The following is a 15,328-nucleotide window of genomic DNA, read 5'->3' as shown; positions in this document are numbered from 1 at the left end:
CACAAAGTACTGCCAATGTGTCCTTGCCCCAATGCTATTGGTTTGAAAAGCCACAGCAATCTAAGGAAAGAAGACCAAGATCTTGCCAAGCCTGGAATTCCTTAAAGAACAACTGGAAGTCAAGCATCTGGAAGCACTTTAGGTTCCCAGGTACACAAAGGTATACAAAGAGGATCATAAGCTAGAACAAAGTAAAATATTATGTTCTTCCTGAATTTGAAAAGTATGCTTTTCTTTTTCAAACACTCATTTCCACACCACATAACTTGTACAGTCTGTGGGGATTCATATATTGCTGTAGAAGCATAAATCAGCCCTGAGCAGAAAGCAAGAAGGTATCAAGTATTTCAACTCACACTAGAAAACTTTCTGTAATGAAAAATAAAAATAAACATTTTTGTAAGATTTTAGCTTTCTGTTTAATCTTCCTGCACTTTAGAGAATTCTGACAAAATAAAACAGAAGGAAAGAAAAAAAGAAAGAAAAAAGGTTTTTAGTGCCTTATTGTCCATTTATAAAAACATTATTAGCATTTCAGATTTAAGAGAGACAGGTTTGATTATAAGGGGCATAGATATTTAATGAACAGGCACAGCAATAAAATGAGTTGTCAGGACAAGAGTCAATGCCATTTTAGTTCCAGGACTCTATCAAATGACTTGGACCTCTGCAAACACTGGCTGGAGGGACCTGCTCTATGTGGGAACTTTGAATGCCTCACACAGGAGTAGGTTTTCTCCCCTTATCATGGTGCCAGAGAGGACTTTGAAGCTTGACTTAGTGATGAAGTGCTTTGCTTGGCTCACCAATGCAGACACAATGCCCCCCTGTCCTCTTCTCTGAATCCATGTGGAAAGCTAGGACAGCAGAAGGTCAGGCCCAGCACATCCAAGGACATTGTGTTCACTTGTACCCAGAATAAATGGTACAAAAGCAAAACTGCTTTCTCACCTGACGCTGCCTTCTGGATCTCCAGGGTTACGGATGTGGGAAGACACTGCATAAGCAAACAGATTTCCTCATACATCATCTTGCTGACGGGGATGCTGTTGATAGTGGTAATCTCATCTCCTACAGCCATCTTGCCCATTGATCCCTGATGCAAAGAGAGATTTAAGGAAATTATAAATACACATCAGAAGCCCTGCAGAGATTGCAGGGAAGCAATTAATAGCTTATGAGCAACATCCCCTATTTCACGTCACTGCAGAGCACAGGTACCACTGCTGTCAGTTTGCCAGCACATAAATAAAGAACAGACTGTGTTTCTGCCAGGAGGAGAATTAAAGATCAATCTAAAACAGGAAGGTCAAAAGATCCACTGGTTTCTCTGGGAGATGAGTATCATGATGGAGGACATAGCCCTCTTAGTTAAATGAAATGGGATGGATCAGCCCTAGATTCTTCTGGACTGGAACACTGTGTGTCATTTTTTAATTCCATGCATGAACTACTTCTCAGGTGGAACTCTCTTAAGAGATCAGTTCATGTCTGTTCACTGGTTTAAGGTAAAGGATTGTTTCTAAATACTGCAAAACAAGTCTGAGAAAAAGGCAGGAACAAACCCCAAATCCCCAGATCTCACAGCCCTATTCAAACTGGTAAGCCATATCCCCTCTTTCTCTAGTGGCCGCTAACGAGATTAAAAATGCTACAGCCAGGTTTGTACACCAGAGTATTATTCTTCTTTCTGCACTTCTGCATGCGGCAATTCCACAACCAGCATGAAGCATGTATCCATACTGGTATGGGCATTTATGAGATGCAGAAGAGCAATGTGTTGCTGGTTCCACTGAGCTCTTGGCAAACCTGGCCAGCACCTAAAGACTCTTGGTTCCAGATCCCAGTAATACAGGGACATATGCATATAAAATAGTAAAGCATAATATAAATTTTTTACCACCATCTTCTGCCACCAGGATTTACTTATTTTGTCTTTGCCCATAGTTAGAAAATAAACAGAAAAATTGCATTCCCTCAAAACTGCATTTGCAAGGAGGGATGAAGCTATCTCAGTGGATCCATGTCCTGCCTCTCTTAGCTTCAAATTAGCCTGAGCGCATCTCTGAATCAGAAACAATTTATTTAGCAGCAGCTCCAGAACAACATGGGGTGAGACATTTTGCCCAGCAAGGACAAACACCTCAGTTGTGCTTACTCTCAACAGACCACTTGCTTAAAAATAACCATGAAAATAATAACAATCAGCCCCACAATGGGGAAGCACATCACTATAAGGCACTCAAATTACAAATTACCATTTCTGCTGGTCCCCCTGGCCGCATCCCTGTGACGACAACCTTTAAGGGCATGGCTTGGATTTCCAAATCCAGGCCAAATGACTCGTGCTCATTGCGAACCAGAGTGATGACTTCAACCTGGCCCTGCCCGACCACATCAGGTGCTTCACACTTCTTGCTGTGAGGGAGCATCCTGGCAACAGGCTTGTTGTAAGAGCCATGCTCCTCTGTCCTGTGTCTCTGAAGGCTTCGACACTCAGTGCTCATCATGCTTTTCACTCTAGTGACTGCTCTGTGCTCAAGTTTTGGAGATCTCTTGGATTCAAGCTGTGCTTCCCGGAGCTCCCTCAAACTCAGGCTGCCAAGACGAACTTCAGGCACGCTTGAGTAATCAAACGCTATGATGGGGAAAAAAGGAGATTCAACTTGCTCCAGTGTGCTGTCTGCAGACTCCACAGAGTTGCTGAAGACAGGGGAAGATGTCTCCATGCCACTGTATCTCGATGACTCACTGTCCTGGCTCTCATCATCGATTTCTACAGATGAGGTTGTTATGACAATGCCAGCATCCTCCTGGCTCTTGGCCCTCTGGCTTCTGTGCAAGTGGGAACTTTCATCATCATCACTGGCGTCACCATCATAGAAAACAACCCGCCTCTGTCGGTGAAAGGGGCTGCGGGCAGATTTGGGGCTGTCGCTGAGGATGCCGGGTCGGACAGACTCCACGTGCTTGTTGTGATGGCCAGATGACCTCCCACTAGCTGGAGAAGCCAAACCATTTGCTTTTGTCACTCCTGCATCTCTAGCAGCTAGAGAAAAAAAAAAATTATTCTTTAACTGCACTTACGGATGATTTTTAACCCCGCGCATCTCACTACAGCAGATATGTGGGTCTGTTTACAGAGGAAGCTTAACTCTTTTTCACAAAGCAAAAAGCAGGCTTTTCATGTCCTCCCTCTAACTACAGTAAACATCAAGAGGACTGCAGATAGCTACAGTTTATGGGTAATTCCCCAAATCAGTTCATTAGCATGTCTAGTTCTATTTTCAGTTTATTTCTAAACTATAACTCAAAGAAAGGGATGCAAATTCAAATGTGTATTTTAGTTTAAACAACAGATTTTCTTTCACATTTTTCTTAAATCTAAGCTCAGGACTCCTGCATTTACTCACAGAGAGTAAAAATTGCTGTTGTTGAACAGAGATTGAAGCACACAACAATCAATTTCAAATTACAAAGAACCCTTCCCACATTCTCCTTAGAAAGGAGTGCATCTCACTTTGTGGGAAGTTATTTTGTTTTGCTTTTTTTGGTGGCTAGTTAGAAATGTAAAAATGATTTTAAACATTAAATTATTTCCACAGAAAATAAGATGAGACAAAGAAATTACTTGAGAAACACAGGAAAGGGAGAACAAATACATCCTTTGAATTTGTGATCAGGTGCACATCAGTAAGGACACACAAGGTTCTTTCAGTCAGTTTTTAGGGGGAGAAAGATACACATGCAAAATATCTGATGTAAAATTGCACATTTGTTTGTTTTTTATACATATATTGACCCTCTCAAAGTTTCTGAGATAGCTATGAACCATCTCCATAAATGTAATAAATAAGATGATCAGTCATTGGAAAAAAACCCAAACTCTGCAGTGCTGTCAATCTAGTTTAATCCAAACCAATCAAAGTCATTTTCACATTATCAGAACAGTGTTTTGAACAAAATATCACAGGAACAGGCATTTCTGTGGATTGTTGTAAATTTCTTCAATCTTCCAGAACTTCATGTAATCAACAATGGCTTACAATACACTGCCTGGCATTTCTTCCCAGCACAGGGACCACCACAGCTTTCCTGTGCAGGAACCCAGCACTCAGTGACTCTGCCCCACTAGACCAGACACATTTGCATCACTTACTCAGGCTGCCAGGGAGAAGAGAGCCATCATCCAGCCAACTGTTCCGGTTCTTCTGACGGAGCTGCTCCTCATCACATGAGGCAGGGACAGCATCAGAGAAGGGGAGATGGCTTGAACCATCGTGGGAGAAGTACTGGGAAAGCTCTGCCTCAGAGCTGACGGATCCCTGCTGAAGAGAAGTGACTCTGGTGACCAGTTGTCCATGATGCCTAAAGCCCCTGCCTGCATGTGAGTCCCACACAGACCACTCGTATTGCTGTGTCAGTAAAGTAAGTTTAATACCTATTTTTAAAATAGAGGACTTGTCAGTATACTGAGAGCCAAACTGTTGAAGTTGGATGTCTGAAACACTGCACACCAACACATTTTTAGCCAATACAATAAATAAAAAAGGATTCCAAATCCTGCTGCTTTACAGGTGTGGGTCAGTGCAGGAACAAGGGATGAAACTATTCACTTTTGCAGTTCTTTTTGTTCTACGCTGAGAGAAGGGAAGGCTTTGTACCTCCAGACACAGTGTCAAAGGCTTCCTTGGCTTTACCAGGAAAAACAGATACTTCCACTTCAATGGCTATATAAGGGGACTTAGCCTTCTACCCACAGGTTCAGGTCCTTCCTGCAAACTTTGTGTCCCACAGAACAGGGGTGCCTTGGAGGTGGGACCCCATATCCTTCTCTGCCATGCTCTGCACATCACTCCCAAAGGCTACAGTCACACAGACAAAGAGAAACTTGCTCTTTTCACAATTTAAATGTGTGACATGAGAAACAAACCCTTTTATGGAGCTCATGTGACAGGGAAGGAGCATGCAGGTTTGGTTTTGAACCCCTTGACCAAGTAAGAGCTTCAGTAAAAGCTCAGTTTGAAGCAGGAAGCGGGCTCTACTTTTATTGCATCTAATCCTTTTACCCGGCTTGCTGGCTCCAAGAAGCGTTTCATAGTCCAGCTGAGGGGAGATGAGGTCTCTCCTTGTTTGGCCTTCACACTAGGAGATGGACTTTTTTGCACAGCTCCTGTTAAACACAGATTAATTAGATGCCAAAAATTAAAGTTGTGATCCATATAATCAAACAGGCTTCTCATTCATCTCCTGAGCTGGTGGCTGCATTTAATCCCACTTATTTAGTATCTGAATTGCTTCTAAAGTGAGATTTATTCAGCATTTCACAAGCTCTCCCTCAGATCAGATGGAATGTTACCACCGAGACATGTTACACCAGCCAGGCCCAGGGGAGTGCTATGAACAAGAGAGGAGCAGGACATGGTCTTCCCCATCTGTTGGAGCAAGCTGCTGACTAGGGGCAACCTCAGAAGACAAATCAGCAGCCACTGGCAAGGTCAACTTCAAAGCAGTTTTTAGCTGATACACAGAAAAAGGGGATCATAACAAATCTAACATTTCTGTCTGAACATCACCTTACTGATCACTCTGCCATTGCCAAAAGTTTGCTTTCATCTGCCAGACTTTGGGAAATGCTGGAGTTCAAATACATCACAGAGATGCCAGAATACATATTTTGATATGACTTTAAAGATCAAAATGGTGTTAAAACACATAGTCCAGTATGCAATAGTCACAATACTTTTGGGGGTTTTTTGCCATTAAGGGCAAACATACATAGATGGAGTAGATCGCTCCTGCTCTTTCCCTGCTGGACCATTGTGCTTCCCCTCATTTTGAAAAAAGTTCAGAACCACCACCTCTTGACAACCCTACTTTCAGGTCATGGTAGCCCAGTGAACAAAAGCATGTTACATAAGCTGCAGAGCTGATCCATCTGCACTGTATGTTTGTGCTAAAATTTCTGCAGTGGACAGAGTGATGACACTCCCTATACTGTTCTGCTGTTCTGAGGGCTCTCAAAATATAAATGCTGGGGAACTTCAGAGCACACCCTTAGATGCACCTGTATCTGTGAGAGAAGAAGCACTAGAGAAGAGAACATATTGCTACCTGTGACATGAGAGGAGCTGGAGTCCTTGCTCTCTCGGTGAGTAGTACGTGCGATTGCTTCATCCATCTCCTGCTCTGAAACCTGAAGTGGGGTGGAAGACAAAGCTCAAACAGGGTACAAGAAATTACAAGAGTCTTACCACTTATCACAAGTACATGATCCATTTCATATAAGCCACTATTTTTAAAGATGCAATAAAAGAAGACCTAGTTGAGTGCTCCTAAGCCCTTGTCCCCTGACTCAGACTCTCTCGATGCCACTTTCCTGCAAAAATCGGGAAGCAGAAGCCTGCCAGCTGCAAGAAGACTGCATCCAAGTGACACACAATATAAACAAATACAACAGTCTCAGACTTAAAGAAATCAAATGAAGCTATTAGAGCCCAGTTTTAACTCAATTAAAAGCTGTGTATTGATTTGTTGAGAATATGTGACTTTAAAACAGACAAAGACTGCTTTGTGCAGGCATACATCAGAAGCTATTCTAGAGTTAACCCACCGGAAGAATACCAGACTTCCCATAATATTAGCTGTCTTTTTAATTTTCTTTTCTCCTTGCCTTTAAAAAGAAAACCTAAATCAGTAATTGGAAATTAATGTTTCTCTGGTTTAAGAATAAATACTGGTTTACCATATTTGCTAATTTAGCCCATAATTACTGCCATACGTTTAATTCTTATTACTGGAAAACATATGATTTTATACAGGAACAACTAGTCTGCAGGAATATATATTTAAGAACAGAAAGCAAATTAATTCTGTCAAAAATACTTTCTATGCACATTGCTTTACATTAATCAAAATTCAGCATAAATAGTGACTACAAACTTGAGTCTTCCTGAACCATGAAGATTTGAGAAATTCTGAAGCAAACTCAGCAGTTTAAACACAGCATAAATGCCATATTCAGTCAGAATAACAAGCAGAAAGAAAAATTTGTGGTATTTCTTTTGGAAGTACGTGAAAACACCAAAGCAAACATACTCAGCAGCAAAATGTACTGTAGATCTTTTGTGCTAAAAAATAAGAAATTAGGTACAAAAATGTTCAAAACAACATGAACCTTTGTAAAAACACATCTCTGTTTCCAGCCTGTGTCATGACCTTACAGCAAACCATAAGTCCCTGGGCTCTTGAGGCACAGGGAGTTCCTGCAGAATATGGACCAGATCCTCACACTGTGATCTATGGCCTTAACACAAACCTTTAGGTAAAACATATCCCAAGAATTAAAACAGGTCCCAGACACACTGCAGTACATTTTTCAAGTTAACCAAAAATCCATGCTTCTGCAAACTCTGCCAGCTTTGATGTTTAGCATCTCTTATGCTCAGGCAGTTCAAAATGGAAAGGGACAAGTTAATTCCTAACTCCAATCTGCATGCTGGGATATGAAATAACATAACATAACATAACATAACATAACATAACATAACATAACATAACATAACATAACATAACATAACATAACATAACATAACAAAAATAAAATAAAATAAAATAAATTTAAAAAATACCCACACTTATTTATCGATCCCCCAGTGCTTTCAGAAAATGGGTAACAGTAACATAACAACAAATATGGCTTCCTATATGGATACTCCTCCAGAGATCCAGCCATGAGAGATTATGGATTCCATACTGCCAGGATTATGGATGCAGTACTGGAAAAATGCTTTAGGGTCTCTCCAGCTCAACTTCTAGCTTTTCATACATTTCTTGGCAAAGGATTTGTTGTCATCTTAAATATCACTTATGGAAAACTGTAATAGGAGCCACTTAATAGTTTCCCTCTGTTACTGAGTAATACCAAGCAATTAGCTTAACTCAGTTCATCCTTTCAGCAGACACCAGGTTAAGTCACTCATCAGCTTTCAAGACCCCACCACAGCAAAAAGAGGGACAGATGAGAAAGGGCAGGCTATACAGCACGGCATTTATATTTCATGCTTCTTACAGACAATCCAAAAAGTCTGTAAGCCTTAACAATGCAATCACATTGAACCATTGTTTTGGTTCAGTGCAGCACACAGACTCACCAGAAATACTGTTATCTTAGGCTATGAGCCAAATTCTTACCCTTGCCATGCTTACCTTTAATAGAACCACAGCCTCATTCTTTCTAGCAGCACAAGGCCTTGCAACAAAGATAATAAACTCTGGCAAGCCGGCCCCTGTTTGTTAACTGTATATTTGATTTAGCAGAAAACACACTATTAATTACAAAATAAGAAACTTGAGTTCTCCAAGCTATGGCTTTATTAAGGCGTCCATTTGTAGTTATGAGTTCAAAAGTCAAAGCTTTCTGGACCCACTAATGCAAATATTTTTACAGCTTCATTCCTGTTTAAACAGGAAGGTTTCGTACACTCATGAAATTCTTTGAAATACTGAAATAAAAGAAGCTGTTATTCCCTATAGCTTGGCTAATAGGCTTTCATCTTCTATCATCAATTTTTAAAAAATGCTTGAGAACACTTACTTTGTGAATACAGCCTTATTTCCAAACTGACCTTGCACAGATTCAGTAGCAGTGTGCTCCATATTCTCATGTTTTAATTCCTGAAGGAAAACTTTGATCTTTGGATAGATTTTGCTTTATTACAGTTGATCAATTCAAGCTGTTGATACATATATCCCTGGCCCTAAATTATATTCTAGTCAAAGACAAAGTAACTGCAAAATAACTTTTAGGAAGAAGAGGTCTTGTGCTGTATTTGCGTTGCTACTTCATCCAAGTACCAAGAAAGATGGGAACACTTCATTCAAGCAGTTCCAGGAAAATGCAATTGATCAGTGGGTGACTAAGCAAAAAGCACCAGGGACAGTCTGACATTGCTATGACTTACAAAACTGGGAAGCATCATTACAATCCTGACATCTTGCAGAACACATGCCCTAACAAGAAAAAGCCATTTTTCATTTTCTGCTTTTCCGACAGCAAGACTCAAATTACAGTGCCAGATGAAAACAATCCAGGTACACTCACTCATTTTCTGCTCACCTTTGGGTTAGGATGACGACTAATGATTAGGCTGACTGGGCCTGGTCCACACTCGCTGAGGATTGCGTAGGCTTCGCTTAACGCTGCGTGACGCAGGCTCACAGAATCCGCCTCCAGAATCTGGTCACCCCGGCTGCACAGAGACACAGAGTCACCTAATCACAGCCACTTTCCATGCAAAACAAATTGTGCTTTCAACTAATGGCCAAGATTTTTCAAAGACATAAGTGTTCTGGAAAAGACATGACTTTCAAAGAAGGTGCTGCTACCAGTGACGTGAATGGTTTAAGTCCTCCTGAGTTCACAAGGGAGGCTCAGAGATCCCTTCTGCACTTACTGTCAGCGCAAGAATCTCTGTTGAATCAACCAAGAAAACTGTCTGCATTCGGACCAGGGTGAAAGCAAACTTCAGTTCCAATTCTACATTCAGATATTTACTGAGCACAGGAGAGGAAAACTGGGATTCAGATGGGCTGCTCCTTCACACCATACTGAATTACTTAGCAGAAACACTGATAAGAAATTCATTATTTAGATATGAGTTTATGAAATTACTCCAGGAAAAGATTGAGCCTGGTAAGCCTGTATTTGTTAAAAATTATCATAGAGAATCCATTAAAAAGGAAAAAGAAAAAAACAAAACAAAACTCTCCTGAAAGGAAAACACACTGTGTGATTTAAAAGGACATGTAGTGCTACAACAAGGGAGTATGGCTTCAAACTGAAAGAGGGCGGGATTAGATCAGGTATTAGGAAGAAATTGGTTTTTTTTTTTACTGTCAGGGTGGTGAGGCACTGGAACAGGTTGCCCAGAGAAGCTCTGGAAGTGTTTGAGACCAGGATGGATGGCGCTTTGAGTAAACTGACCTAGTGGAAGATTCCCTGCCCATGGCAGGGGATTTGGAACAAGATGATCTTTAACATCTCTTCCAACCCAAACCATTTCATGATTCTATGATTATTTAGTCCTGTTTTCTCAGTTTTGTAATTCTTGCTTATGGTGCTCAGACATCTGGAACTATTCAAAAGAAAATATCATCAGCTAGGGATATCATTAAAGCATTCTCCATAATTCCTGAAACATTTGTTTTGAACAGACCCTCTCAATGAATCTACTACTGCTGGCTTGTGTTGGGCTACTTGTGACAATGCCACCGTGGTGTGTGACACTATGAGTACACACACCAAAGGCAAAATAACAATTGCAATTCAGTAACCTGCACTTCTGCTATAGGCTCAGAAAAGTAAAGGGTGAGTTATCAGTTGTGCAATCATCTCACTGCTCTGCCTTTCCTTTAGACTTGTACAAATGGAGTCACTTACACAGCCACATGACTGAGATAGGGAGCTTAGATACAGAAGAACTGGATTCAAATCTCCCCTGGCATGGCAAAGCCAACATTTGATTAACAATGTTTTCCAAAAATCAAAACCACCCTGTAAGTCTTGGCCTATGAAGCCATAAATCGCTGATGGGACAACAGAAGCAACGTCTCAAAGAAGCAAGCTAAAAATCTGGGAAGCATGCCTGGATATAATCAAACACATAAACCTAATAAACAATGCAGCTGTTACATACAGACATAACCAGCACTGCAATATTTTCCAAAGGGGCCTGCAAGAAAGCAAGTTATTATTAAATGCTGTCTCCTGTAGACATTTCTATATTATAGGAACTTTCAAGAGTTTTGGCAGCAATGCCACAATAAAATTATCTTCTTCCCTTATTCCAAGAAATCAAATTTCTATCGCAGTTTTCCTGGTGAGCCAGGAAACAGAAGGCACTCTCTAGCCATGTGATAGCAAGGCATTTGCTCAGCCTCTCTGCACCAGTGCTCACACTACACACTCAAAGAGGATCACACAGTCCCAGCACCTCTTCAGCACAGTCTCCCTCTGGAGCCACGCTCCCAGCATCCACCAGCATGTATGGAGGAATGGAAAAAGTGGCAAGGTTTCCTCCAATGGCTTTCAAAAATGAAACCTCCACAAGAGGAAAAGCAAGTAAGTTTCTGTTACTTAATCCAATGTAAGGCCCAAGGGAACCCTGGGAATGACTGCTTCTTAAACACATCCCAGCTCCACGACAGAGTGCTGCTGGTCAGCCTGCAACAATCCTACCAGACTGAGAGTAAGGGCCTAAGCCATGGGCACAGGCAGCTGCAGGAACATTTATCCCAGCTCTTTTTAGGAGAGTTTCAGGTGACTGAGCTTTTAACAGAGCTCTGCAAATTTCCTCCTAGTCTGAGGTCTCCAGCTGTAGCTCTCACAAAAAAGCATGAGGTTGCACTTCTTGCCGCTCCCCTTTTTCAAAGGGTGTTATTAGGCTCAGCTTTCTGTACAGAGAATTAAAATAAAAAAAAAAAACCCCAAAAAAAAAAAAAAAACCAAAAAAAACCAAACAACCCAGACCTTAATGATGGTGCTGTTTCCAGAACAAAGAATAATGTTTCCTGGGCATTAAATACTACTTTGGAATGTCTTAACTTGAATGCTTTCTTTTTGGTGAACTCTTAAGTATAAATTTCCTCCCTGCTACATCAACCAATTGGTGAAAACAAAATCTCAATTGATTTTATTGTAAAACCACTCCAGCATGTTTCTGCTTTAACCAACCTTAATCTGCCATCCATTTTAGCCACTGATCCTGGGGCCAGGCTGTGAATGTATATCCCAGGTGAACTGTTTTCCAGCGTGAGACAACAGGCACCAATGCCAAGCCCAACCCCTGGCTCTGTGAAAAACAAGAAGTACAAAGTGGCAGATTGTAATCACAAAGGACACACAAGTGTTTGTGTTCCCACATCCCATCTGAGTTCAGGATTCGTGTCATTGTTTCAGGGCTGGCCTTAGGTGCAGTCAGTCAGGAAGCTAAGACCAACAAGTGGAAATCAGGATTGAAAATAGCTGATCCTGACTGTTTTCTGAGATTGATGTATCTCAGAAAATATTCTGTGTGCCGTGGAAATGTTGCACAAGGTCTGATCTGGTCCAAGGCACAAAGGAGGAGAGGCAGCAATCCAATCAAGATGTCACTTAAAATTACTGCAGAAAACATGAGCACAGAAGATGCTGCCAATTGCATTGCTCTCTTTTGTTAAATATCAGTATGGCATTCCTCAGCAAAGAAGCACAAAGGAAGGTGAGGCATTTTATCTGGTTCTCTGTCCACTTTCACCTCTGCTTTTCTTCAGGCAACAACATCCTTGTTGTAGGATCACTGGACATCTTACATTTTCTCTCAAAATTTTGAATCCAACCTTTAAAATCACTATAAGTCTTAAAAATAGGCATATGTGTCTACCACATATAACATATGCTTTAAGTTTAAAATGAGCAATTATTAATGAGAGCAACCCTCATGGAGGAGTTCAAACAGGTTATCGGGGAACTTTTCAACACTGTACAGTTTTGCCTTCCCCAGAGATGCCCTTTAAAGAGAGGGGCACAGCTTCTTGGGCTCCACAAGGCTGATTTACGTTTTGCCTGGTATCACACAGCCTCCTTCTTTCAGCAGCATGGACACTGACTGCTACCCATAAGAGGCTTCTGGAAAAGCAAAATGCAGAAAGAGGAACTCTTCAGAAGTTTTTGCATTAGAGGGTACCTTTCCCCCTCATTTTGTGGTTGCATGTCAAATGGGCATACTTGGGCCCACCAGACATAAAAATCTCTAACCTCTTCCCAAAAACTCCCTTAAAAAGCAGAGATTTGTTCTCCCAGTCCGTTTTGATGGACTCTCACCTTTATTGAGTGTCACATCCATGACGATCCTGTCCTTGGGGCCAGGTCCTTTGCGGCTGGAGGAGGAGCCCTCGGGCTCCTCGAGGCCAGGGACAGGCACGCTGCCGCTGGCGCTGGGGGAGCTGGAGCGGCTCAGCAGGGTGGGGGTCACGCAGGGCGTGAGGCTGGGGCTGCGCAGCCGTGTGCGCACCGTCAGCGTCACCACACCCTTCTTGAGTTGCTGCAGAGACAGCACAGAACCACCGTGAGGTCACCAACATTTGTCACCAAAACCTGCACACGGTAACTCATGGCAGTGCAGGAGAATCAAGACGAGGGTAGGAGACGGCAATGAGTGAAGAGGAGAGTGTGAATCCCTTCAGTGCTACATCCACATTACCTTAAACTTCTGGATGGCCTCCTGATGGGTCAGTCCTTGCAGAGACTCTCCATTAACTTCCAGAATTTCATCTCCTGGTAAATAGATACAAAAAAATGAGGTCAGCAATGTAAAGACTAAAAAGATTTAAAACATCCTTCCTGAACAGGAGGTGATCCACAACTATAAGGGTTTCAGTTAACTATCCAATAAAAAGCCTTTATTCTTCTCGATTTATTTTCACTTGTACTAATGTCTCTACAAGTTACTAGTGATGGATTACCAAAGTAAAAACTGTTCTCCAGCAGAGATTCTGAACTTGGCATTCCCATTCCCACAAACAAGCTCTAAATGCTGTGGATTTTAACTGAAGTCTGAAAATTATTATGACGTAAAGTCCAAAGGTACTATAAAACTGCCTTTCTTTTGTAAGCAGTAACAAGAGAAATGAGGAACTAAGTGAAACACTACAGCACATCACTTCAAAGCCTGTTTGAGAAAACAAACCTTGCATCCACTGGCAGAAAGCAAATGTGTTCCCTTACTAAATGCCTGCGGACAGAGAAGCATGTGGTAGCCCACACGCTGTGACAACAAATGTCTTTTTCACCTCAAGGAACATGTCCTGTCAGATTTCTACCAGCTTCCGGGCTCTGGGTCTTACTACTTATACCCAGCTGAGCTATCTACCTTCATTTTATTAAAACGAGGGTCGGCATGATCCAGATACACTTCCTGCAATTTTACTTGCGTCTATGCAAAATGACATGGGACAATATTGTCCGCTAAGTCTACCCCTCCTCTCCTTTCCTAGCTTCAGTAAAGAAAAAAAAAAGAAGAATTTTCAAGCTATGAATAGCCTGCAAATGATTGCTGGGTTTATGGGACAGCTGCTACTTATTGGCTTCCCACGGCAAGTGCACAACCTATGATGCAGGGATGCGAGCTTCCCTCTGGCAGCAAGTGTGAGAGTTGGCACCAAAAGCAGCCGCAAATACAACAAGTGTGATAAGACAGAAAGAGGGGAATGATGATATGAGAAGTAACATAGGAGCAGCTTGAGAGAAGTAACAGAGGAGCAGCTTTCCATGGAAGCAAAGTAACACAACCCCTGTAGAAGAGTTATAAACCACCACTCTGAACTCATGATCAGTTTGTGTTTTCAACACTACAGAATCTGTCTGTCAGAATGCTGTGTCACAGCAGTCAGACCATGGTGCAGCACACACAGAGCAGGCTATGCATTCAGCTCAGACACCAAGACTGGAAAAGCAGTAATAAAATCTGGCTATATTAATAAAATGTGGTTATATCTCCTTCTCTAACCAGAGTGATCTTACTGCCAATCCCATCCTTTTTTTTTTTTTTTTTTTTTTTGGTGTGGTTGTGATTCTTGTCCTGTCTTGTCCTGTCAAAATCATACCAGGAGGCTCAGAGAGTACAAGAGCTCAAAAAAGCCCCTCCAGGACACGTCCCTATACATAACGCCTTCTTAGCCCAGCATCTTTAAGCCAGATGTTGTTGGCTATCTATATTTTCCTGCTGTCCCTGACTCTCTCCAACTGGAGAACTGCAGCTTGCTGTTTGGGCAAATAAAGTTCATTAAAGAGAAAGGGGAAAACAAAGCAGCCACCACTACTCTGTAGTTCCCCCTTCTCAATATGAAATACAGTCAGGTTAATTGCCGTGAATGATCTTCCACAGGATTAACAAACAGGGCATTTTACATTTTCCATAGCCTCTTGCAGCTGGCCAGGTGCCTAAACATAGCTGTACTTGAGTTTTCCTCCTGGACTGAAATAATATCCCCCTGTGGTTGTTTATGTGAAGTTGGATTCTCTCTACCATACCTTCTTTAAGCCTTCCATCAGCAGCCGCTGCTCCATTTGGGAATATAGTCTTCACAAAAATCCCCATGCGTCCACGAGCAGAATCCTGACCTCCCACAATGCTGAATCCAAGACCCTACAGAAAGAAGAGATTTGAAGAGATTTTCACTTTTCCTACAGAAAAGAGAGGAGAAGACACACAGCTGGCACCTTACTCTATTATCATCTGTGTGAGAAAGACTGCCAGTAATGTACAAGACAAGGGAAAGATGAAAACCT

General features: G+C 41.8%; 1 protein-coding gene across 7 annotated transcripts in view; it reads right to left on the bottom strand.

Moving 5' to 3' along the window:
• PDZD2 (PDZ domain containing 2) overlaps positions 1-15,328 on the bottom strand; it is a 185,541-nt gene that overhangs the window by 15,808 nt on the left and 154,405 nt on the right. For 6 of the 7 annotated variants that reach the window (XM_050986634.1, XM_050986635.1, XM_050986633.1 and 3 more), the window contains 10 exons: positions 15,071-15,185; positions 13,242-13,315; positions 12,863-13,082; positions 11,735-11,852; positions 9,119-9,251; positions 6,115-6,196; positions 5,070-5,173; positions 4,160-4,328; positions 2,259-3,049; positions 952-1,096 (listed from right to left, as the gene is read on the bottom strand). In XM_050986634.1, coding sequence (XP_050842591.1) covers positions 952-1,096; positions 2,259-3,049; positions 4,160-4,328; positions 5,070-5,173; positions 6,115-6,196; positions 9,119-9,251; positions 11,735-11,852; positions 12,863-13,082; positions 13,242-13,315; positions 15,071-15,185 — 1,951 coding nt within the window. The remainder of the gene's footprint in view (positions 1-951; positions 1,097-2,258; positions 3,050-4,159; positions 4,329-5,069; positions 5,174-6,114; positions 6,197-9,118; positions 9,252-11,734; positions 11,853-12,862; positions 13,083-13,241; positions 13,316-15,070; positions 15,186-15,328) is intronic. The other variant, XM_009097951.4, reaches the window with a different exon arrangement.

Source organism: Serinus canaria, chromosome Z, assembly GCF_022539315.1.
Source record: "Serinus canaria isolate serCan28SL12 chromosome Z, serCan2020, whole genome shotgun sequence".
Taxonomy (NCBI): Eukaryota; Metazoa; Chordata; class Aves; order Passeriformes; family Fringillidae; genus Serinus; species Serinus canaria.
Note: the sequence above shows the minus strand (reverse complement) of the source record. Positions and strands in the feature narration are given on the sequence as shown.